Source organism: Melitaea cinxia, chromosome Z (genome assembly GCF_905220565.1).
Source record: "Melitaea cinxia chromosome Z, ilMelCinx1.1, whole genome shotgun sequence".
Lineage (NCBI taxonomy): Eukaryota > Metazoa > Arthropoda > Insecta > Lepidoptera > Nymphalidae > Melitaea > Melitaea cinxia.
This window is the reverse complement of record NC_059424.1, coordinates 19,987,024-20,013,292: the sequence shown is the minus strand read 5'-3', so window position 1 is coordinate 20,013,292 and position 26,269 is coordinate 19,987,024. Positions and strand designations below refer to the sequence as shown.

Sequence of the window (26,269 nt, the reverse complement as noted above, 5' to 3'; positions counted from 1 at the left end):
CGGCTTTTATCGGTTTATAAGGTTTAGATTTCTGGAGGACTCTAGTGACCATGGTTGCTGTAAAAGTATCCGAAACGTCGGGCATCTAAAAAAAACCTAATAAACCGCGAATAATTCTAAAAAAATTGTTTCATTATAATGTTGTCTTTCTTGTTTGCTCCTAGCAGAATTTACGTCGGATAGTACTAATATTGAATATATTTTATTAAAATGGCTGTAATAGAAAAAACTATCTTATTTCTGCCGCATTAACTACGTCTGTATATACTGACAACTTGTATACTAAATGTAACGATTCATCCTCTAATATCCCACTGCATAGGCCTCTATCTCCATGTAGGTGAAGGATTAGAGCTTAATCCATTACGCTGCTTCACTACGGGTTGGCGGATGTGTTACTATGAGTAACGATCGCTATCATATATTTATTATAACAACCGGGATCGACGGCTTAACGTGCTCTAGCACAGAAAGCAAGAATAGAAAAATAATAATAATAATAATGTGTATATAATTTATATCAATCGGCTGTTACCTATTACAAAAGCATTCATTTGTATATATTATTTATTTTAATATAATTCTGTATTATTCTTAACAGTTTATAGACGAAAGGCTCGAACTATTAAACTCGGGTCGAGGCTTCAACGACGAATTCGAAGTAGAGTGTAACAACTATGCGGAAAAATTAAGCACCGGAAGCGGTCAGAAACTGAAACAGCAGTACCGTGACTGGGCCAAGACGGTCAAAAAAGAGGGCGGAGCCTTCTTCAAAACTGTTAAAGATAAGGTAACGTTGAAAATAAGACAAAATGTACTGCACAATGACATCAAAGTGTTGTATGACTGCATATTGAGTTCGTCAAATCATCTAAACAATGCATGCTAAAATATACTCTACAGACTCAATAGGCACTGTGTATATAAAATTATTTCCTCTAAGAAAAAAAAAATTAAAAAAATAACTGTAGCTATCTATATATGCTAGCATTGAAATGTATTAACAATATCATTGTTAGATGTCTTTAATAGCCAAAATAAATGAAGTGTTAAGGAAACAAATTAAAATACTTATATTTTACGTAAAACATAAATATAAAAACGGCATTTAGAAATCTCACAAGTTATTGAAAAAGGCATAGATATAACACACGATTTTTATGAATATTACAATCGATGCAATTTATATATTATATAATTATATTATAAATTTTATTGGTCTTCTCAAACCCGATAAACGTCTTTGTAAACAGGTAAGTTGATTATTGGCTAAATCGGTTATTTTCTCTCGTCAAATAACTTGAAAATAATTAGTCATTACAATACTTGCAATGTATATCTTAGGTTTCAGAAACATTAAAAACTGTCAAATAATATATATTTTCGTTATTAATATGTAATTTTATTTGAATGTAATAGTTGTTTTATAAACTGCTTTTGGTTTGCCATATTCAAATAATAATTAATATTATCTTTATTTTTTTTTATTTTTGTTGTCTCTGTATACAAACTACTATAAAGCTTTTGGAAATGTGACAACCCTGATATACTAAGCTTGTTGATCTAAGCTCGATACGCTTTCTGTTTGTAACTAATATCGCATTATTATATTTCAATGTACTAATATGGCTGTAATGTATATTATAAATATATGAATTATTAATATGTCTAATGTTGTATGTCGTTGAAAACTAATCCACTAATTATAATGCATATATATTTGTCTCACTTACACTTTTTTTTATACAACCAGGTCGGCAAACAAACGTACGGCTCACCTGATGGTAAGCGATTACCGTAGCTTATAGACCCCTGCAACACCAGAAGCATCGCAAGCGCCTTGCCGACTCTACCCCCCCCCCTCCCCCCCAGTAGCTCTGGTCACCCTACTCACCACAGGAACACAACACCGCTTGAAAGCAGTATTATTTAGCTGTGATCTTGTCTATCTAATATGAATGTAGTTCGTCATATATATTTTTAGTGCACCAGTAGGAAACTGGTTATCCAAATTCGTGTAGTAATATAAATTGTGAAATACACAATAGAAACGATAAATTTGCTATCGGTAATTTAATTTGTATTGACTTCTAATATAACATAAACATTTTAGCAAAGTTAGTAAAACAGATTTTCGTTAAGCTATCTGTACTAATAATTATGTTAGTTTTCAATGTGTGAAAGAAATATTTGTTATTGTTTTATGTGAGACGACTCAGTCTCTTTTTTGATTTTGATCTCTGAATGTGGAGTCTCCTCTTTTAATATCTGTTAGATTTGGTTAACGGTATAGTACGGTTTTTGATTTGTTTAACGGTATAGTACGGTTTTTGAAGTGAATCTTCGTTGTGTTTTGAAACTTGATGAAATGAAAATACGTCACAATAACAAAACATAAATGTATAGCAGATAATGAGTTAGAATACATTACACGGTATTTTATATTCTCGGTGAAAAAAGTCTCTCGTTGGCCACTTTTCAGAAGTTACACTTCTGCCGTGTGTGAATTGCACACACATACTTTTTTTTTGTGTCTTTAACATCGTCTACAAGTTATAATTGGTCAATATCGTGTATAGACATTTGTGGAAACTATTGTTTTTAAATTTATCTTTAATACTCTCAACGTCTATTCACAGACGTCCGATAAACCTATCTGACGTATAATAAATAATATCCAATGATTGTATGTTTCTTCTTTACAATCAGAGCATACTAAACTTGTCAGATTATTCTATCAGCTATCTGTGAGTACAAAGGATTTAGTTTATAAGCTGTGAATTCGATTATAAAGAATTGTTTTACGTCTTACTGATCTAAAAGAAATGTTTTTATATCACACATCTAATTGTTACAATTGAGCTAACAAAACTAACAATTCTTGTAATTTTAAAATTTCTTTATAATTTTGTCTTTAAATTTTATCATTATTACTATTTAAATAAATAATATGTGTTATAATTGGTGTCGTTTTGCTAACAGAAAGTTTTTCGGTAATTATGTTGCATGCTGTAAGTACGTGGGTTTTTTTTTTTATACGCTTTAAATTGTTAATATTTGCAGGCGAATCCCGCGGTACAATCGGCTGTCAAAACGGTGAGTCAAAAACATTGGATGTCGATAAATCGTTTGTTATTCACTACTTAGTGGAATGTTTTATTGATACAATATAAATAATACAAACTTATGACGTAACGTAAATAGACCTTGGAAAAAAAGCAAAAAGGGTATATATAGGATTTTATAGCTTGTAAATATTGAAAATGTCCTTTTCTTGTATAGGTTTTAATATAATATACCTAGCGGACCTGTCAGTCGTTGTCCTACCAGGAATACAGCTACTAAATTATATCGCCGGCATACCGATAGCAGCGCCACCTACCGGGTTCAATTGTGTACAACATTTTAACTAAATCGGTTCAGTTCAATGACAAACACACGAACAGAAGAAATATATTTATTAAGATTTGTAATATATGAGATTGTTTTCTTTCGGAGTTGATTTTTGTGATTTTTGATATATTTATAAAAAAAAATCCTTTGTTCTGTCACAAAAGCCAGTATGTATAATGCGGTAATGAATTCCAGTTAATCATTTCGTCAAAATACAACTCTGTCTCAGTTATTTGATCGAACTGTTATAATCTGATATAATTTGAACCTTCTTTCTAAAGTATTAGATCTTAGACTGGATTTTGTATATTCAATTGTTAAATGTCCAACAGTCATCATTTCATCATCATTTCAGCCTTTATGTCCAACATTGCTATATTATTTGTTTAGTTTAACTTGATATGAGTTTAACTCATGCAACAAAGGCTTATCTTTTTGGCATATGTTTTTTTTTTTTAAATATATTTATTAGCTATAAACTACAATTTAAAACCTGGATTAATATTAAAAAAAATATATTTACGTTACGTTATTATTTAAAGCAGAATAGCGCGCTTTTAACACAGGTGTTACGTTTTTATTATCACATTATATTATTTATTCTATCTTATATTTTTATTATATTATTTTATTATATCTTATTACTTTATTCTATCTTATAGCTACACTAGAATTTTTTATTGTGAAACATCTATTAAAGTTTTAATAATAAAGATTAGACGTTCTTATTTCACAATACGTACTGTGTACATGTACTGTGTGGCTACGGTACTAAAGAATATAGCCACCCCCTCTCTTCCCGTGGGTATCGTAAGAGGCGACTAAGGGATAAGACAGTTCTGCTACCACCTTGGAACTTAAAAAGCCGACCGATGGCGGGATAACCATCCAACTGCTGGCTTTGAAATACACAGGCCGAAGACGGGCAGCAGCGTCTTTTTCTTCGGTGCGACAAAGCCTTTCTGCGGTCACCAACCCGCCTGCCCAGCGTGGTGACTATGGGCAGAACACATGAGTTCATGTTATTTTTGGCGTAAACTTGTGGAGGCCTATGTCCAGCAGTGGACTGTATAGGCTGTAATGATTTCACAATAAAAAACGCTACTCGATCCAAGTTGGTTCTGTATATTTTTTAATTCAACTTTGCGTGTTGGTGGTTAATTAATAAAATATTTTAATATATGTCTCATATCTGCTACTCATCTATGTGATAGTCGTTATTAGTTCTGTTTTTAATACTATACTTAAATATATTTATTTTGTATTTTATATCGTATGTTTCTAAATAATATAATGTACAACTGTTTATTACTCTATTACATTGTCTATATATTGTCTATTATGTGTCTGTTAGAAAACACAGCATCGCTAATGAAGAAGCAGTGTGTAACTTACCCTATCTTTATAGATACTACCGTGTTTTTACGCCCTTGTCTATGCTTTGACAGTGTCTTTGGTCTCTAGTTGTCTATGAATTGTCACTGCTAGGCGGGAATCGCGCTGTTTCGTCATTGCGTGTGTTACTCCCTACCGGTAAAGTTCGAATTTAAGAATTTGTTAAGTATAAGTTGTGGGTAAAATATAAAAAAATGGTATATAAAAAAATGGTGGGTAAAATAAAAAATGAACTATAACGCTGAGAACTCTCCGCACGAGGAGGAAAATACAAGAAATAGTGTTCAGAATGCAAATGATAACGAAGCGAATTCGTCTTCATCTAGTTCATCTCCTCAATCTGATAGTGAAAGACCATCATTTAAGAGACGAGGTGTAAAGGAAGACCCTCGAATAGAAGCCCTAATGAATCAGGTAAGCTTTTTATCAAACATATATATGCAGAGTCTCGGTAGTTCGCAAGTTAACAAAGACGTTACTAATAATGCAATTATTAGTGATAATTTTCTTACTATACCAGAGAAAACACCTCAATTATTGGATTTAGGTGAAATAGGTATCAATATTGATGGAACTAAATTAGTGAAACCAGCTCTCGCGGAGAGGGTAGATAAAATAAAATCATTACAACATTTTGGCTTACCCACATGGCAAAATGTTAGATATGCTAAGACCTTACAGTCCTATTTAGCTACTCCAGGTTTTATTGATCTTAAAATTAATGACGAGCTATGTCATTTAAGTAAATCAAAAGATTATTTAGCTGGTACTGAATCTATCATGGCAGCTTTGTCAAATGCTATTTTTGAGAGTAGTCAGTTACTGAGAACGGGCTTACAAGCAGTGGTTGATTGGGCTGCGAAATCCCCAGAGGAATTAAATGTGACCACACTAGTAGAAAAACTTAGTTCTTCTATAGGAAAAGGCAGTTGTTTTAATAAAAACTCTGAAGACATATTACAGATTTTATGTGGAAAGAGGGCCGAGTGTATAGAAACTAGGAGGGAGAGATTAATTAAAGAAATACCAAACAAATGTATACAGTTAGCATTAAGAAATATTCCTCCTTCTGAAAGTGCCTTATTTGACCAATTTAAACTTAATGCCCTCATTCAAAATTTCGGTGGTCCTACACAGTGGATGAGATCACTTTCTTTTAAAGAAAATAAATCTCATAATTTTGCTGCAAAAAGGAAGGGAGCAGATCCCAGTGCCTTTCCTTCCACTAGTGCAGAACCTAAAAGATCGAGATTAGATGTTTCTCGGAGAAATTACAATCACAATAATAATCAGACTAATGATTCTCACTCTCGTTTTCAAAATTCTCAAACTAGGCCCAGCGGTAAAGGTAAAGGCACAGGTAAAAGATCTTCCTTTCGTGCCTTCGACAGACAAAAACAATGACTTACAAGGACAATTCAGGGGGGGGGCAATTGAAGGACTTCAGAGGTCGATGGGAGAAGTTCGGAGCAACTCCCTTTCTACTGAAATCTATATCAGGATCTCGGATACCCTTCATTCGAAAACCCACGTTAGTATACCCCTCAACGAGAGTAGCTCGGAGCTACGCAACAAAAGTGTCAAGATTAATGACCGAACAAATAGAGGAATTAAAACAAATTGGAGTGTTAGAAAAACCTGCTACTTTGACCCCCGGTTTCTTCTCTCGGATGTTTTTGGTAAAAAAGAGCGATGGTGGCGTCAGACCAATATTCGACTTAAGAGAGTTGAACAAGTTTGTAGGAACGAAACATTTTCACCTCATAAACCATACCAAGGTACCAGACTTCCTACAACCCGGAGATTGGCTGGTAAAAGTCGACATATCGCAGGCATATTTCCACCTGCCAATAGCACAGTCACACCGACCTTTCCTGCGAATGTTTTACAAGCAAGAAGTGCTTCAAATGACCTCACTTCCGTTTGGCCTATCATCGGCTCCAAGGCTCTTTGCCTCTATAACTTGCTGGGTCGCGGAGATACTACGCAAGAAAGGAATGCGGGTCCTAGTGTATCTAGACGATTTTCTGCTAGCACACCAGGACTGTTCCAAACTAGCAACACAGGCCTCGGAAGCTGTGAAGCTTTTGGAGTTTTTGGGATGGCAAGTGAACCTCAAAAAATCGGTCTTGACACCAGTGAGATCACTCGAGTTTCTAGGCATACAGTGGAGTTCAGACAAGAACCTAATGAGTCTACCAATCAAGAAACAAAATTCAATTCTAAAATCACTAGAAAAAATTTTGATTCACGGAGTCTGTCGCTTCCGCCAACTTCAATGCCTTCTCGGACAATTAAATTTTGCGTGTTATGTCATCCCACGAGGTCGGCTTCACTGCCGCCGATTACAGATTTTACTCAGACAGTTCCCGAAAAATCTCTTGAGGATGACGGTCCCTCGGGGGGCATTACTGGACATACAGTGGTGGCACGGAGCCCTATCACTGACAACACCAATACATGCTGCAAAGGTGTCTCACTTTCTCACTACAGACGCCTCCGACATAGGATGGGGTGCAGTTTTAGACCAAGAGGTCATTTCCGGAGTCTGGACACCCCACCAAGAATTATGGCACTGCAACAAGAAAGAAATGTTTGCAGTACTGTCAGTAATGAGGAGAAACGCCGAGAGTCTCAGAGACTCCCATGTTCTCTTACAAACAGACAACAAGACTGTAATGGCATACATCCGCAAGGAGGGCGGAACACAGTCCATAGGTCTGTTATCATTGACATTCCAGCTTCTGATGATCATAGACAGCTGGAACATAACGCTATCAGCTCAGTATCTCCCCGGCAGGTACAATACTATAGCAGATCGGTTATCTCGGAGACGACCCATCCCGGAATGGCACTTAAAACCACTGGCTACCACGGAGGTATTCAAACGCTGGGGTGTACCGAACATAGACCTCTTTGCAACGAAAAGGTCTGCTGTCGTACCAATTTATGTCACGTTAGATCCACGGGACAAGTCAGCTCTCTTCATAGACGCCTTCTCGAGGGAATGGAACTATCCACTGGCTTGGATATTTCCTCCTCCAAACTTAATACCAAGAGTTCTCACCCACCTCAACAAATCGAGGGGCACCTTCCTCTTAGTAGCTCCAGACTGGGAACAGCCGTTTTGGAGAGCGGATCTCCAAGCACGAGCACTGGACAAACCAATGAAAGTGAACCGGTTACAGAAGGTATTAGTGGACCTCACGACCGGGCTCTCACCCCCACAAGTGGACAAGCTGACACTGAAGGTTTGGAGAGTTGGGGGTGGGGCGACAAGCTAAGATCTTGGTCTCAAGCAGAAAGGGACCTGCTTAAGTCAAGCTGGCGCAAATCTACCTTAGAAACTTACAAGCCAGCATTAAAAAGATGGATTACTTGGTGCACAATCAAAGGGATTAATTCAAGATCCCCTGGTCCAGAGCATGTGGCACAATTTTTAGCAGACACTTTTATAAAGGAAGGTCTAGCTTACAGTACAATGTTAGTCCAGAAATCTGCCATTGCTACCTTCTGTGGAATGGGTGATGCAATCTCATCAAATTTTTTAATTAGACAAGTACTAAAAGCAATACATAATTCTAAACCTCCAAGCTTTAAACCTGCAGTTTGGGACGTGAAAAAAGTCATAGATTGGTTAGAACAACATCCAGGAGGTAGTTCATTATTTGAAATTGCGAGGAAAACTGCTACAATTTTGCTTTTGGTCTCTGGTCGTAGGCTTCATGACCTTACACTCCTTAGAACAAAAGAGCCCCATTTTCTCGACAACGGTCATGAAATTTGCCTATGGCCTGTATTCGGTGCTAAGACCGATACTGGTACCAGAAGGCAGTCTGGTTGGAGACTTCTCCCTAATGAAAATGAAAATATATGTCCTGTCAAATGGACAAGGCTCTTAATACAATCATTTAGAGACCGTCAAAATGATAAAACAGATGGCTATTTATTCATTACCATTAAAGGACCCCCAAGACCAGCAACTAGGACAATAATTGGTGGTTGGATACGTTCAGTGTTAAAAGATGCTGGTATAGATGCTACACCTGGCTCTTGTAGAGCTGCAGTAGCATCACTCTCCTGGCTAGAAAACAGACCAATTGAAGAGATTTTATCAAGAGGTAATTGGGCATCTGTACAGACATGGAGAAACCACTATTGCCGAGAGATTAATACACAGGAACGCGACAATAGTAATACATTTTTGAGAGGTTTTGAACCTCTTTAAATGAAGTTTATAATAACTAGAAATATATAAGAATAATTAGTAGATAAAATCGTTGAGAATTCAGTGTTATTATGATTTAAATATTGATTGATTTAGAGTTATTAACATTAGAAGTTATTTCTTTAGAATTTAATTGAATAGATTTCAATAAATTCATTGAATATTCCCCTTAATTATTACTTTGGTTTATTATTTAGAATAAAATCATAAAGGATTATAATTGAAATATTATACTAGTTTAACTAATGAGTCTTATTTAATTTACATTCCTTTCAACATTGCGTGTGTTCTTTATTTGTTCTTGTCACCAGCAGATATCAAACACGTCTTCATTAGCGATGCTGTGTTTTCTAACAGACACATAATATACACGTTTTACACAACAATAAAACGTTTATTATGTGCCGAAAGAAAACACAGCATCGCAGAAATTATCTTCCTGGTGAAGACAGCAATGACGAAACAGCGCGATTCCCGCCTAGCAGTGACAATTCATAGACAACTAGAGACCAAAGACACTGTCAAAGCATAGACAAGGGCGTAAAAACACGGTAGTATCTATAAAGATAGGGTAAGTTACACACTGCTTCTTCATTAGCGATGCTGTGTTTTCTTTCGGCACATAATAAACGTTTTATTGTTGTGTAAAACGTGTATATTATTCTTTGCAATAAATTTACTTAACAATTATATTATCTGTGATAATTATTGTGACCATTATGTCTATGATAATTTTTTATTTATTTATGAAAAGATATAATAATAATAATAAGATAAATTACATTAAACTAAATAATAAATATGTTTCTTATACTTTAATGTGTAAATATATGTAATCTAAAATATATACAGCATACACTCGTAGTTAAGCTATTATTATATATTTCATATCGAAATGCGGATACACGTAGTATTTATATATACAGAAATTATTATTATTGCATGTATGATTATATAAGTATGTATATGTTATAACGTATGATATTATAGCTTAATATAAAACATAGCTAAGTTATTATTTATTTTAAAGTTTTAAAACGTACAATTTTTTTCTTTTATTCGTAGCTTCGATTAAGCGTAGCAAATAGAAGCTTTTTTTTAAAATAAACGATTCCACAAAATAGTGAATACGATACGATGTTTAAAATTCTATTAAATATATCTATCGTTTTGCACTTTGACCTTATTGTATGTGCAACTGTTATTATTGCATGCGATTTAATTATTTATTACATGTAAAAAAAAAATTAAACCATAAATCATAAATTGCAACAACCGCACCATTCTTTTTGTAATCTAAAATCAATTTATTTAATGTAAGACTTTATGGTATTGTAACTTGAATCAAAATAATTTTCGACTTAAATGTGTGACTGTTATTGCAATTTTGGTTTATGGTCAATTGTTCCGAACACCTTGTTTTTTTGTATTATGATTGTTTTAATAATTTCGTCCAAAGGCTCGTTTGAAAGGAATTGCATGAAATATTAAATAAGGGATATGAGTAAATGTATTTTTAAAAAAATCATTTTTAATTACTTATTTGATTATAATAATAACTAATGGTAAAATTTCTTATACTGTTTTTTCTTTTTTATATTTGTTTTATATATAATATTTTATCTATTTTTTTATTTATATTTATTCTCAATTTTGAGGGACGTTGAATACTAAAACTCTTATTTATAAAATATACCTAAAACACATAATATACTGGAAATTGCAACACTGTACATGACATGATTTTTTGATGATTTTTTTTTAATTTTACTATACTGTAATGTAACAGACGATAGATCGTGGTCAAATTGAGAATAAATTAATGATTAATTATGGTTGAATTTCGACCACTAGGCGACCACTGGTTATTATTATTAGCCCATAAACATCTCACTATTGGGCATTGAGTTACAACTGAATCAGCAATACTTCACGGCTGATTGTGGACTATGGTTTATAAATCATTATTTATTTGTGTTTTTATTTGAATGAATGTAAAATTTTAGACATTGGTATTATTAATGCGACTACAGTTAAAAAGATAATTAATTCTTTTTTTTTCAGATTTTTTTTTTTTTTTTTTTTTGTTAAGTTGTGCGAATAGCGAAGCAATTTTTAATAATATATTTTTTAGTTTGATAAATAATTCTTGCACGAAAGCACTATTATATTTACACGTCTAATTAATTCGGTTAAATATTAGATTGATGGACACAATATTTCTTATATTTTTTGTTGCACATTTGCCTGTTCTATGATAATTTATATAAGTATTTAAAAAAAAAGTATTATAAATATTATAACGCATATCTAAAAAGCACACAAAAAGTTCATATGTGTTTGTGTGTATAATGTGTTATAGAATCGACTTGAAAGTTATTGAAAACTGAGACTGGCATATAAATTTAATATTCTTATTTGTCGATCATGTCATACAAAGAATTAACAAGAATTAGTTTTTTTTTTCTAATTTTTTTATATGAAACAAACAGTTTTTTTTTAATCGATTGCAAAGATTTTCAACTATCATTTTTCAAACACTATTTAGCATTGTTGCCATATATAATTAAATGTCGTATAAAATCATAATTTTGAACTGTAATGCAGCATATAAATAGCATAATCTAGTGTATACCACCATATCTCAAAATACGTCCCAATTATACCAAATCGCTAAACTACTAACTCGTATGTTTATTGTATTAATACAATAAATTTTTACCAGGTCCGGCAAGGCGGTAAAAATATGAAGTCAGCTGTTCGGGGCTTAAAGAACAAGATGCCCAAAACGGGTTCTAGGCCATCGTCTATTAATACAACGGATGATAGCAGGTATTTATTGCTTTATATAGAGGTATAAATAAAAAAAAAAAAACAATCGATTAGTTGCTGAACTTATAAAGTAATTTAAAAGTTTCCTGTAATGGCCTAATTTCATTGAAAATTTTAGTAAATGTATTATTATGTATTGTATGTATTATTGATAAAATCGGTATAAATAAATATATAAATTTTAATGGTGGTATTATGTGTGATCAGGTAAATTTGGACACCATGTATTGTCTAGAATTTATCAACTATCTCGGGGTAACATCACGTGGTCTGTCTGCTCGTTTGGCCCTATGATATATTGAATTAATTTTTTTGGGCTTGAACAAATAAAAATCTGATATTATTCGTATTAATAAACTTCCAATTAATTTTGTACTTCTCAGTGCGGCCTAATGTTGTAAGTAAAATTCGTTATGCTATTGTAAGATATGCTACGTTTTGATGTATACCTTTCGCTAGCAATTTGATATGAACTAGCTAAAGTATCGAAATAGTTTTGTGTTATATTTATTAAAATTACTAGCTGACCTGGCGAACTTCGTATCACCTTATTTTTTTCTGAAATATAATAATAACATATCAAAATAAAATATAGCCTATCTTTTAAGTTGGATCAAACTGCACACGGTGTGCAAATTTGACTAAAATCGGTTATGTAGTTTAGGAGTCCATTGAGGACAAACATTGTGACACGAGATTTATATATATTAAGATTATGAATTTCCACAATATGCTTCCTAAATACTAAAGATAGGCTATTTGACTCCGTTGACTTGTTTGATGTACGAATATTTCCTAGATGTGTTATAAACCATCTTAGAAATATGCTATTTAGTTGTGGCTCCACATGGTCGATGAAAAAGTAAGAACTGTCTGAATTAGATTTACATTTCAATATCTTAATGATAAACCCAGCACCCTGCATACATCGTCTTTGAAGGTCTAACACTTCGTAATGATTAACTTTTAGTACAGCTAACTAATTGCATATATATGTATACTATATTTGTTTATATAGATAATATTAAATAGATTGTTATATTTTTCTTCGATTTTATTGGACGATACCGGTTTTTGATTTGATTTATATCGTACCGCTGTGCTGTGTGTCGTGCGACTTCGTCCGCGTGAAATTTAACAAAAAAGTTATTGTTCGGTTCGCAGAGTTATAAAATAAATAAAATTCTAAAATAAAAGTAGCCTAAGTTACTCCTTACTATATCAGCTGAAGTCAGTCAGTGAAAGTCCTGTTAAAATCGGTCCAGCCGTTTCAGAGATTAGCCGGAACAAACCGACAGACAGACAAAAATTGTAAAAAAAAATGTTATTTCTCAACATGCTTTTAGTAAAAAGCGGTTATTTTAATATAACAAAACAGACATTCCATTTTATTTATTTGTATAGATATAGATGGTTTCAAAATGTCAAAACAGCCAAAAATTCCTTACGTCGTTTTAGAACTTCAACGATGATTTTTTACAAAATATATTCTATCATGTATATACTTTCGATTGACTAAAAATAAATTGCTAATATGCTCTGAATCCTAGGCGTATTTATAGAAACTTCAGATCTTCAATGGGCATGGCTAACACAGCCTCTATTTTGCCAGGTTTTCATGTGGTTCAGCCACCCCAGTCTCATCTGATTCCTCCGAATCGTCCCCCTCCCATGACCTACCCCCACGCGAGCCACCCCCAACCCTCCCCCTTGATCTCCTCACCGAAATGGAGCTCCTCTTCCCAAACAGACGTCGGGATAGCTTTCATGGCAGCACCCATAACTCGGACACCAGTTTACCGGACAAAGCTGTAAGTTTTATTATTTAATATTTTCTTAAAATTAGATGTTTAATCGAGAATATGGAGAAATGGTAAAGATTTTTTTTTTTTGGATAGTTGAAAAAGTTTTGTCTGTGTAAGGTTATAGACTAAATATTTATAAAAGTCGATTTAAAACTGTTTAATGTACTGTTCTTCCAAATTCTCCTCTTGCTGAATGCTCGTATCGTAAGCGCTTTACTAGTCATAGCTTTTGACACATACGCCTAGAACGGGCGAAGTTTAGTGTAAATATCACTATGTAGAGTCGTAGCGTCAGTTTACGATTTACTAAAGATTAATTGTGTCAAAAGTTATGAACATCGTGTAGCGCGATGATGATACCTTTGATACTTGACGTGTCAACTGTCAAAGTAATGGCATCGCGTCTAGTTGGATCGCTTTAAATGTTAAGCTTGTATCACTTGTATGCGAATGACCGCTCCTAGGGGCACCGTGGCACATTATTCGTACATTTTATTTTGCAGAAAACCTTGTCACCATGCCCCCCACCCCGGTTACCGGAACGTCCCCACCCCCCACTCCGTTACCCAATAATAGCGACAAGGAAACTAATAGATTTGTCCGATGCGCCCGAACCTCCCCCGAGGTCTATACCGGCGCCTTCAACGACGCACTTTATAAGTAACATAACAAAAAACGACGCGAACGCTACCCGAGAGTTCCACACTAGCACGATTAGATTCACCGAGGGCAACGACAAGGCTAAATTAAAACTGACCTTGTCGAATCAGAAGAAGGTTCCAAATAGCCAGCCTTGTAATGGCTCCACGGTCAGACCGGTACCCCCCGTTCCGAGACCGGTCACAGACCGGCCCAGACCGAGAATCGGCAAGACCAGAACTCAAGAGGTAATTTTGATATGCGTTACTATTGTCATAGCGATAATATTATATATCAGTCAGAGGAATTGCATATATACCTTGAGCAACGTGTGAAATTATGTTTGCACTAACATCGGTGTGATATGTATTTATATAGGTATATTAATTTATTATATAAAAAAGTATTAATAATAATAATAATATATTTAACATTGATAACTATCCCTTTATTATTTTTTTATATCACTCCCCTGAAAACCAATGTCAAAAAAAATATTAATAAAAAATATAATATAAAAATCAAGTATGAAGACTATCTGAGGATGGTATAATTTTGTTACAGTAAAAAAAAATACATCATATCATACATTATCTCTTCTAGTTAAGTTACACAGCCCTATACCTCGCTTATATATACGATTCTGTTTTTTTATCATTTGGAATGTTTTGGAATGATCTGTTAAACGTTGTATTGTCTCTATATGTCTAACGGTGTTCCCACATATGATTATAATAAGTTAATTTTAATTTTGAATTTATGAATTAAATCGTACTGCATGGTCGTATCAATAGTTAATTTTAAATGCTTCTATTGAACATTGAAACAAATTTAATTGGTTTCAAACCAAGTCTACGTTATGAAAAATGTAATGAAAATTCCTAAAAATAGTTTTAATTTATACCTAGTAAAAAAACGAGATTATATTTTAAATTTTGTCTTAGGTGGGATTGTAGAGAGGCGTCGTGTTCGAATTCACCACTTGGGAATAGCTTATCATAAGCAATAATTTACTAGGATTTAATAAATCAAATGCTGTGGCTAGGCTAAGTGACAGCGATGAGTTGCCATATTTTGAGGCAAATATATTAGTGTATTCACAATGAAAATAATTCATTAAGTTAATAAAAGAACCAATATATTGATTTCATATTATTTTTATATGTATTAATTTTTATTTTGAATTTTTTCAATCTTTTGTTTTAGTTGTGTAATTATAATGCATAATTATAAAAATTGATAAAAATTAAAACGTTTGTCTGGCATAATATACTGCTTACACACGATACAATTTTAGTATTGGTACCAAAAGTTCTAAAAAGTAGCATTTATGACTTAAATTATGTTTGCGTTTTATAGTTATAGTATAATCAATGCTATATAATATTTATAATAAAACCAATCATTGAAAGATAGTTGCGGTTCATATCGTTTTATTTATATAAATAATTTAATAAAAATGAGAAATGAGAATGAGAAAAAAAGACATTAATTATTAAATTAATAAAGTGTCGGTACGTCGGAGATAAAAAGGGTTTAACAATATTTATCGATCTTATCTTTAGGGGAAAATTTATTTTTATTTTATTTATTTGAAATTAATGCAAAACAAGACTTGAATGTATTTTTATACTCATTACTGAGACAAAAAGACTGTTCGGTTGGAAAAATGATCTCAAAATTGGTTAAAAAATTGTAAAAAGATTAAACACGGTTGTCATAGTTATTGTTGTTTTAGTTTTACTTGTTGAAACGTGAAATTTATGCAAACATGCAACGTCGATAAATCATAATTTAGGGTACACTGTTTATATATTCTATAAATGTTTTATTAAAATTCTACATTGTAATATCATCTTTGTCAAACGTAAAAATGATTGATTGCGATTAAATTGCAATATATTTTGTACAAAATTTTAGCTATTACTGTACGATTATTGATGAGTTATTATAGAAAAAGATTAAATATAATTTTTTAGATGCTAACGAGAGAGAAAAATTCAACCACATATACTAAGACTATTTCTAATATTTTATACAATCAGTCTGTCAAACAGAAGCTTTAGTTTAAGCATGAGATTGGTGCTTAGTTTTGGATTTAGTTTTCTATCAGGGTTTTGCAATTATTTTGCAGAGATGTCTGTCAGATTTTTTGTTTACGCAATTGTCTGACTAACAAAAGTATTTAAATTTAATTTAATAATTGCAGTACGATTGATTTAATACTCATAAATAAAGTATTAATGTAGTGGGAATATCTGTTAATTTTATACGTGTGTGTTATATGTATATATACGGTACTCGCACATATTGTTTCTTAAAATGCATGTACGCACTTAGTGTTATGACCTAGGAATAATTTTAGGCTGATCGTTCATACGATATCTTGATACGCTATGCGATATTCAATCGTTTTGATTTTCGTTGAAGAATATTTTTTTTTATTTCTTTATACTGTGAAAATATCACAAAAAGTATTTTTTAAATAATATTTATACGTTTTTTCTAAAGTGCTCAGACAAAACGGTTTAAACATAATTATGCATGTTTATTAGCTCATATAAGCATGTACTTATAGGAGCCAATATCAAAAAATTTTGTTTCGAATATTGTATTTAATAAAAATAATATGAGAACTTTATTAATTGTGCTGTGAAACTATCGATTTCTCTAACAAGAGAATCAAAATATAAATACAGCCATAATAATCATACCATATAGGTTTGTTAAAAAAAATATTAAATTAAATTAATTGAAATATACTCTAAAATCGATAAAATAAATCAACATTATAAACAAATATTAATATGAGTTAATTATGATTATGAGTTAATAGTATATCTTAGCATCGAAATAGCTTTATGTATCGAATGAACGGTTAGCCTAAATGTTTGTCGAGTTCAAACGCCCGGCTCCAGGACGAAGGTAAAGGTTACAAGTGAACCCGACTTATGACATTAACCTCGAATATTAAACTTAGACTTAACATATATAAATTAATAATTAAAACCGGCCGCAGAGATGATACTCACATTGACAAGATACGGTCGCATGTTTGTTCTATAGACTACTAATTGAAATAATTATCGACTTATGAATCTGAAGAATAGCTGTGTATAAATGCATTGTCGTAATCGATAATATTGTTTATTTATTTTTGTATTATTATTTTTTTTTATATCTTTTTTTCATTCAATAAATATTTAATTAAAAATATAATTTCCTATTTTTTTTTAATTTACCACTAAATTTAAACTAATAATGCTCCTAATTCTGCAACAATTCTCAATGAGTACCGTCGGGGTTTTTGTTTTTTATTTATTATTAAATTATATAGTTACTCGGTCAAGGACTTGACACGATGAGTTCCGTACAAAATTACTGTTTAAAAGTAAGAACGCGTTCATAATGACATTTTGTACGAGACTGTAATACGCGAAAGGTTAATATTTTAAATTAAAAAGTTCTCTTGTAAGGGATGAGAAATTGTCAAGAGACAATATGATGCCATCAATTCGATTCAAGTTTGAATTTGTGTTCTATAAAACCCTAATCCTATGTTTTGTCCCGTGTGTTATTTACAATACCCACTTAGCGTTGTCTTGTTACAACTTGTGTGCTAGTTCTTTAACTCTGATTTTTCTGCATTTTTTTCGGGGTTTTTCCTTTGGCTTTACACTTTTTAGTTACATTACATAAATAAGTGATCCTCATGATTTGATTTGATGTTATAAAGTGGTTTATTCAAAATTAACATTAATAAAAATAAGGCTGATTTGCTTTTACTATCATTATCTAACTCGGCTTTATCGCCTAATCTAGAAAGGGCTTAAATTAGGCTGTCAGGCTAAAACGCTTGATACCGATGATCGAAACAAATCTTCGATTTTCGGATGACACACACACACACATTTTTAGTCAAAAAAGTATACCAAGGTCATTCCAAAAATGACAAAATGACCTTTGATTAACTGATCTTACAATATTGGAATTTTACCCTTTTAAGATACTCATTGTAATGGTAATATTGAATAAAAGTTTGGTGAAAATAGCTTGAATGAAGGCGAGGTATCAAAGGTTCATTACACTGTAGGTTAATACGGACACTAATCGTGCGATAAAATTTCGCACTTGACCGTTTGTTTTTCAGACAATGAAATATTTTACTCGAGAAATACGAAACGGAGAGAATATTTACTTTTGAACGATTTCGATTATATAGTTTATACGACTCTCATCTGTTTTGTCGTTTGTGGTAAGTCATTTTCAAGTGTCAAATTTATAAAATGCTTATATATTGTCATATTATCTGTAATAGATGTACAATTTTTGTTTTTATGTTATTGCTGTTAGTTCTAATTCATCACAGTTAAATCGCGTTAAAATATACAGCTCATTACTAATCGGTACTGAGAAGGTTGCACAATTAGGGGTTGAAAAAACGTCTCCGTTATTAAATTAATGATAATTTTTTTCAGTCGTCCAGCTCTGATCTAATACAACTAGACGTTACGCCCTCAGACTTAGAAGATTTCGATCCGCTTAAATATCGAGACAAGAACGAAAAGGAACAAGTTAAAACATCGACGGATAGCGCTTTGTTGCACGAATACGGTCTAGATTTTAGTCAATTCGGCTTATCCGATTTCACGGCTAGCTCGAGTACGCCGGAGACATCTACCGTTCCGAAGGGATGGACTACTTTCAATTAGGGCTTTATCGTCACGTGACATAGTTTCCCGAGTTGATAGAGTTGCGTTACACTTGAGTGTTTTTTGCGGCTACAATATATTTTTGAACGTATTTTATCAATGTTATTTTGAAAATCATGTTCCTTATTTAAACTTTAGATCATATATACGTTTTACGATCAGGTCGAACCAAGGCACGAAATAAAATCATAAAACATTTCTGAACAGTTCGATATTGATGTTTTAGTTCAGTGCATCAAAGTATGCACATTTTATATGAAAATTTTTAAACCAGCGAAATAATTCGCAGATTGGTTTGTTTGAATTTCAATGTTCACTTCATTAAATAAATAGTCTGTCGGAAGTACGAAATGTATCAATGATTCTATTTGTAAGCGTATGTTTTGTATGGATTTTAGTTGTCGAGTTTTCGATACTCAAATGCTCTATTTAAAAGTAAATACATTTAAGTGAGCTGGTAATTTTTTTTTATCATGTAATGTTGAAATTTCGTGATCTTGTTTCGTCGCTACTGAAAAAGGAATGAAATGAATCATTCAGTATGTTTATGAAATATTGTGCTAGTTATAATTTTGTTTTTGAAGTTTTTACTCGTTTTAAAAGAAAAAAAAAATCCGCAAAACGAGAATATGTCGCACAAATAACGCGCTAGTGTTTACGCGACTTCGTATTCCATTCCTTTGTAAATAAATCGCTTTTATATAAAAATAAAATAAAAATCTTTTTATTATAAAATTACGAAGCGTAAGTGGGCTGTGAGTGTCAAAACTTTAATGTTATCGTACATAATTCCGATTTTTTTCATTAAATCATCTTACGAATCGTTTATATTATATATTTTCTATATTATATTGTAAATTATACCATTATATATACACCACATAAAAAAATAATATAAACAATTACTTTAAATTTCCGTTTTTATTTGACAGAAAATAAAACAAAACATTTTTCGTAATTTGTAAACTGTTTTACTAAAATTGTAAAGTTTGTCTAGCGTCCTAACAAGGCCTAATATATTAAATTAATATGATTTTTCTTTCTAATACTTAACCCGAGGTGAATTTAGTTTTATCAATAAATTATCAGATGTGTGTTAAATGAGAAATGAATTTAGCGAGACGATAGTCTTGTTATTGTATTATATATTAGGTTTGTAAATTAATATGTAAAATAATTTTGAGATAGTACGAAAATTCGAATCGAGACTATGTGTTATACAGCTTATATATATGTATAAAAAACGTGTCTATAATGCGCTTTCCTATTACTAGTGTAATTTTATTTATTTCGCGTAAGAAGATTATATTTTATTGCATTGTATATAATGTTACATATCAATAAATTGTATATTTAGCAATATTTTTTTAACTATCTAGATGTTTGTATATTAGTAAAATAACTATTATTTTGTAATTTAGTTGTGCGCTTTGAGATACATATGTGCGTTTAAATTTTATATGTGTATACGGCTTAATATCTATGTGTTTAGAAATTTAGTGTTGCCAAATGAAATTTGTAATTATTATCTTAAAATAATAATGTTTTGTATGGTAACGATTTCTAAGTTAAAAATATCGGTGCATCCATGACTTGCGATCTTTTTTATTTAAAAAAAATTTAGCACCTAATGTGTATCTCATGCGTTGAGATAGTAATGAGCCACTTTAAAAATATTTCGTGCTATTTATTGGTTCATTCGATTTGTTATGAATTTGTTATTTTTTTTTTTTTCGTCTGTTGTTTGTATGCGTTTCGTGAAATCTCGAATGAACGGCGGTGCTTTATGCTATAACAATTTTTATTTTATGATGTAGTGAATTTTGTTCTAATGTAAGTGAAAGCCAGTTTTATACTCGAATTGATTCCACCGATGTTTGAGTGTTTCCTTATATAATACAACCTAATATGATTCAAGCAAGACAAAGGGCCAGTTTAATCACTTGCACATAAAGTTTATCTTGCACATTAGTTACTGATATACAGTAAGGGGCATGTAGGCCCTGAGGGCTTGTTTAACCTCAACTAATGAACTACAACTTTTGGATTTATATGTTGAAATATGTTACTGGTAAAAAGGAATTTTGATTGTGAAAAAAAAAATACGAATATGTCACAGAATTTTATCTGATGGATACTGTTAAATATCAGATATCTTTATCAAGAATTTTTAAAACAGGAATGGCGAATTTGGTCCTTGAATAGATTAAAAGCGATGTCGAGTGACAGCACAGGATTACATGATACAAAAACTAGACACGTATTTACAATTGTGTCGCAAAATACCAGATTAAATGTCATCAATGTAAACGAAACTTTTGGTAGTGTACTAAAATTTTCAAATAATAATAAACCTGTCTCTTTGGATAGTTCTATTTTGATTGGCCTGTGATAGAAAAGCAATAAAAGGATTCTGTTGATCCTGAGTTCCCTTAGGCTGTACTGAGAACATTCAATTATAATTACAAATATGATTATCATATATTCTTGCCTAGTTCTAAACTATTTTGATGTAATTAAATTTGCGTTGTCATATAAATATTTCAGTTAAATTTATTTATCAAAAGGAAATAAATATAAAATCGTTTTTTTTTTAAATTAGGATCGTAATATAGGTACTGTACATTTTTTTTGCATGCAAATCTAATTTTAGTAAATGACATTTACGTAACCTATTATAAATAAGTGTTTAAGGTATATTTTAGAGTTATTAGGTTAATTAAGTTGTAAAAATATAAAAAAAATGGCACCCACTAAGATCTCATTACCGTTTAGTAAAATTGTTCGATGACTTCCCTTGTAGGGTAACGTCAACGTTTCATTTTTTTCATTCATTTCCATGACTTGTCATCGCCATACCCTGCTCGCTTCAAAGATGTATAATTAACATTGCACTATCTAAACTTTTCGCAGTATATGCAACTTCATATAAATTCTTTTGTTCCTTACGTATGTCCAGATGTTCAAACATTTTTACCGATTTGACAATTTTGAAGATTATTATATTTACTTTGTTTGTAAAGGAAATCGTAAGTAGACTATTATTGTGTTCAAGAATAGTAGCTATACTAAGCGAATATCTTGTACTGCTAACTGTAAAATAATTGTAAAGAAATAATCCAGGATATCATTAGGTCAGTATCGTCGAAGTTGTATGTTGCTAATGTTCTTCAATCGCTCAGAAGAGCACGGCCTTCTGCATGTGTCTTCACTGTGTCATCTTGCATCACTCTAGTTTACTATCTGCGGCAGTTTAAGGTCAACTGTCTGCGACTGTATTACGCTTCCATTTAACTTAATAAATAATCAGTCCCTTGATCCATTCGTCCTGCTCATTACCATTTAAATCTTTTTTTTTTGTGTATTATATTGGGTTGTGTTTATGAAACGCCCAAAATGTAACCGTTTGATAAGCTACTTGTAAATATAAATATATTGTATTTAATGTTGTATATGTCGTTTTACTTAGCTTTCTTTTTAAGCATAAATTTGTATAATTTGTCAAAACTAAAAAGACTTGTCCGTAATTAAAAAAAAAAAATGTTAAAATTATATGTTAATGTTACATCTTTAAATTGAACAGGGCATGATTTAAATTAAAAACTATTAGCATTTAAATATGTTGTTATGGTTAAAAATGAGTTTATTAACGAATAAGTATTAATCAATAATGGTTTTATACTTATCATGAAATTACAAGAAAATTTTAAAATTAATACATGCCATGAATAATATTCAGGGACCCCCATCATTTAAAACGTGCAAGACACGACTGTATGCGTGAGTTGAGTGTGAGTTAATGTGGGTCGAGACTTCGTGCGTGCGTTTTCGTGCGTGCGTGTGTGCGTTCTCGTGCGTGCGTGCGTGTTAGGGGTTGGGGGTTTAGTTCGGTACCTTGAAAAATATAGTGATGCTGGTTAATAATTTATTAAAATTTTTGAGTTATAGAGTGTTTTAACCCCTTCATTAATATGTACAACGTTTAGGTGTTTTTCTTTTCTTTTTTTTTAGGTATGCGTATTTGTGAACGAAATTCTTTTTTTATATTTGATATTGTAAAGCGTAAAGCACTGCCAAATGATGTGGGCTAATATTTATTTTATATTTATTCAAACTAATAAAAGTAAAAGTACAATTAGCTGTTGATTTAGATAGAAATATATTTGTATCATCTGAAATGTTTTAATTACAATATAAATTATATTTTTATACGGTGCTCTATCGTTAATGAACTTGAGATTGCGTTACGCGACGGAATATACTCACTAAATAAGTTTCAAAGCCAATTAAATATATGTCTGGTCGATTAATGAATTGATTGGCCGGAATCGAAAATAAAATTTTTAAGAAATTATATAATGTTAGGTATTTATTTTTTATCATTCCAATAGTTACATTAATATTTTGTATTTTATCTTAGTAAGAATATTTTTCTTACGAAGTAATGGTAAAAGAAAAATTTACACCCATTGTTGTGATTATTATTCAGATCAGAACACCTATAACTTGATAGGCCAGACGCAGGTACTTTTTTGTCAATTATACCTGTTTGTAGGTATGATTTTAATATATGGTTACCTGTATGAAGAAATAAATACTTAAAAAATTATTCCTAAATCAGTAAATATAATGTTAAATGCAAACTTCCCCGAGAACTGCTACCAAAAGTATTTAAACAGCATGCGTCTTTCCAGGACTCAGTTCTTATACTATCGAAATTAATGGCAACTAAAGCATGAAAACTATCAAGTTTTCTTGATCGCTGACCTTTGTGTTGAAATGTGACCACCTCGTTCCAAATAATAACATTGCATACTAATGTTTAACAGTGAGATAAACCTCTTACAAATTTTGTCTTAAGCTTAATTCAAACATTGGAAACTTTGGACGTAAGTTGTTGTACCACGATGAAACAATTTATAGTACCTTCAATTAAATGCCTTAACGAAGTACCTAGTATTGCCTTTATTTATTATTATGAAAGGTATTCTATTTAATCCATATAACCCCGTTACTATGTTGTTATTTCAAAAACACTTCAAGTACTTCTTTGAAATGAGAAAATATACCGTCGAAATTTTTGTAGGATAACTCTTAATCGAGATTACAAATACTGAATGCAATATGGCTATCGATACATATATTTGTGTGTATTATTGAGGATATGAAGATATGATGGTGTTATAAATGATTATTTTACTACCTCTCATTAACAATTGGTACTCTGGAATTTAATACAAAAATTTCTACGTCAAATTTAATTTAGGACAATGGAAAATAAATCGGTCATAGTTTTTATTTATTATCTTTCGAAAGGAGATGTTAAATTTTATTACATGTTCATATGTCTTGAATGCAAATGAACGCTTTATTAAAATTAAATAAATTTATATAATATTGTGTAACTTATAACACAAATATAATTATAATTTAACAATGATTTGGAACTCGTAATTTTTGATAACATAATAATTGGTAATATTTATGATCTTGTCATTTGATAAAAAATTAAGTCTATAATATAAATTCCAGATTTTTATGTAAAGAGTTCTTTCTATTAAGGAAAATCATACATATATCATAACAACGAATGTTTAATCGATGGGACATGTATATACAAGATTATATAAAACAAAATGTAATTGTATGTCTAAGAGATTAGATGTTTAATAAATTATTTTCGTTTTTTTTTTTATTTTTATTTTTATGTAATGTCTAATGTGTTCATTAACCCGTGTCTGTTATCCCTTACTTAGTAATGAATTAAAAGTCATATAAATAAAAATGATTGTTTGAATAAAGAAATCGATTAATGGGTTCGTTCGAACCGACCGGTTATCGGATTAAATTTTATCTCAGATAAAACTAAATACGCTATAAAAGAAAGTGGTATTACATTTTATTGTTATGTGGATATAAGCGAATAACTCAATTCTTCAGGATTAAATTATTTACTTGGTTGGTATAGTTCGATAAGCGATTTCTAAGCCTTGAACAATAATTCCGACCTTCCAGTATTGCTTCTAGTTTGTGTTTTTTTAGAGAGACATTAGAGACGATTTTCTAGGTTATCAGAAACTATATAGTTTTTAGCGACATTTCGCTGATATGCCATCGGAAAAACGAAGCTATTATTATGTAATAAAAAAAGCCTGAACATTACAATAATAATACAATCCACTATTCTGGTAGAAAACTACGGGGCCTGAAGAGGAGCTTTTGAAAGGTATACGATACGATTCAGGATGTAACATTACACGGCTGGGGTATAGGCCTGTTTGTCGAACTTAATCCACCGCGGTCCTCGTTTACGGGTTGGCGGTTATATCGATGAGTAATTATTGCTATCAGGTTTCGATCACAACAACCGGGATTTACTGCTTAACGTGTTCTCCAAGACACGGTGGGGAGATACACACGGCCAGACAACCAGGTGGAAACAAATATTTGGTACAAATACAAATCAAGCGCAACAATCAAAGCGCCTACACTGTGCACGCACCACTGCACCGAACGATGTTAGGTATATATATATTTAAGAATAAAGTGGTGGATGACTCTATACCAATTAATTGAAACTTATTGATACAGTGCTTTTTATACTGTAATTCCGTTTGTGAATGTAGAGTAATAAATTATACAGACAAAAACTTGGGCCGATCAAACTGTTAAGAAACTTTTTTCACGAAGTTCATTGTCTTAATAGAAATAATCTGACAACGTCGCCGTTTGTATTTACGTTGGTGAGTAAGGTGATCACAGCTCCATGGGGGAATTGGGGGTAGGGTCGACAACGCGTCAGCTCGAAACGCCAAAAGATGTTGACGAGCTTACTCTTTTTTTTTAATTTATTTATTTAAGTTAACAAACAGTGTTCACAATAAAGTTTTACATAACAGACTTACAATACAAACATTATTAATCGTGACACCAACACCGTCAACTCCAGATTACAATTTTATAATAGTAAAAAATGCACATCAAGGAAAAGAAATGGTAGGTATCTAATATACATAATACATCACAAATACATTTTTTCCTTAAATACCATCAACCAAACACTAGTGATTATTATTGTTATTATTACTCAGCTAGAAATACATACTAAGCAGACAACTTCTGCTATCAACACAGCGCATTTTTAGGATCTTGGGCTAATTTGCATGTAGGTACACAACACTATTTAAGAACAGCAGTATTTAGCCGTATTATTCTATAAGATTTCACATAGTAACTACATCCATCTTATCTCCCTAATGTTTTCA

General features: G+C 31.7%; 1 protein-coding gene across 1 annotated transcript in view; it reads left to right on the top strand.

Moving 5' to 3' along the window:
* LOC123668963 (DENN domain-containing protein 1A-like) overlaps window positions 1-19,717 on the top strand; it is a 38,974-nt gene extending 19,257 nt beyond the window's left edge. The window contains exons 9-14 of the mRNA XM_045602650.1: window positions 602-790; window positions 3,064-3,096; window positions 11,742-11,848; window positions 13,461-13,659; window positions 14,157-14,555; window positions 18,771-19,717. Coding sequence (XP_045458606.1) covers window positions 602-790; window positions 3,064-3,096; window positions 11,742-11,848; window positions 13,461-13,659; window positions 14,157-14,555; window positions 18,771-19,004 — 1,161 coding nt within the window. The 3' untranslated portion in view covers window positions 19,005-19,717. The remainder of the gene's footprint in view (window positions 1-601; window positions 791-3,063; window positions 3,097-11,741; window positions 11,849-13,460; window positions 13,660-14,156; window positions 14,556-18,770) is intronic.
* The last annotated feature ends 6,552 nt before the right edge of the window (window positions 19,718-26,269 follow it).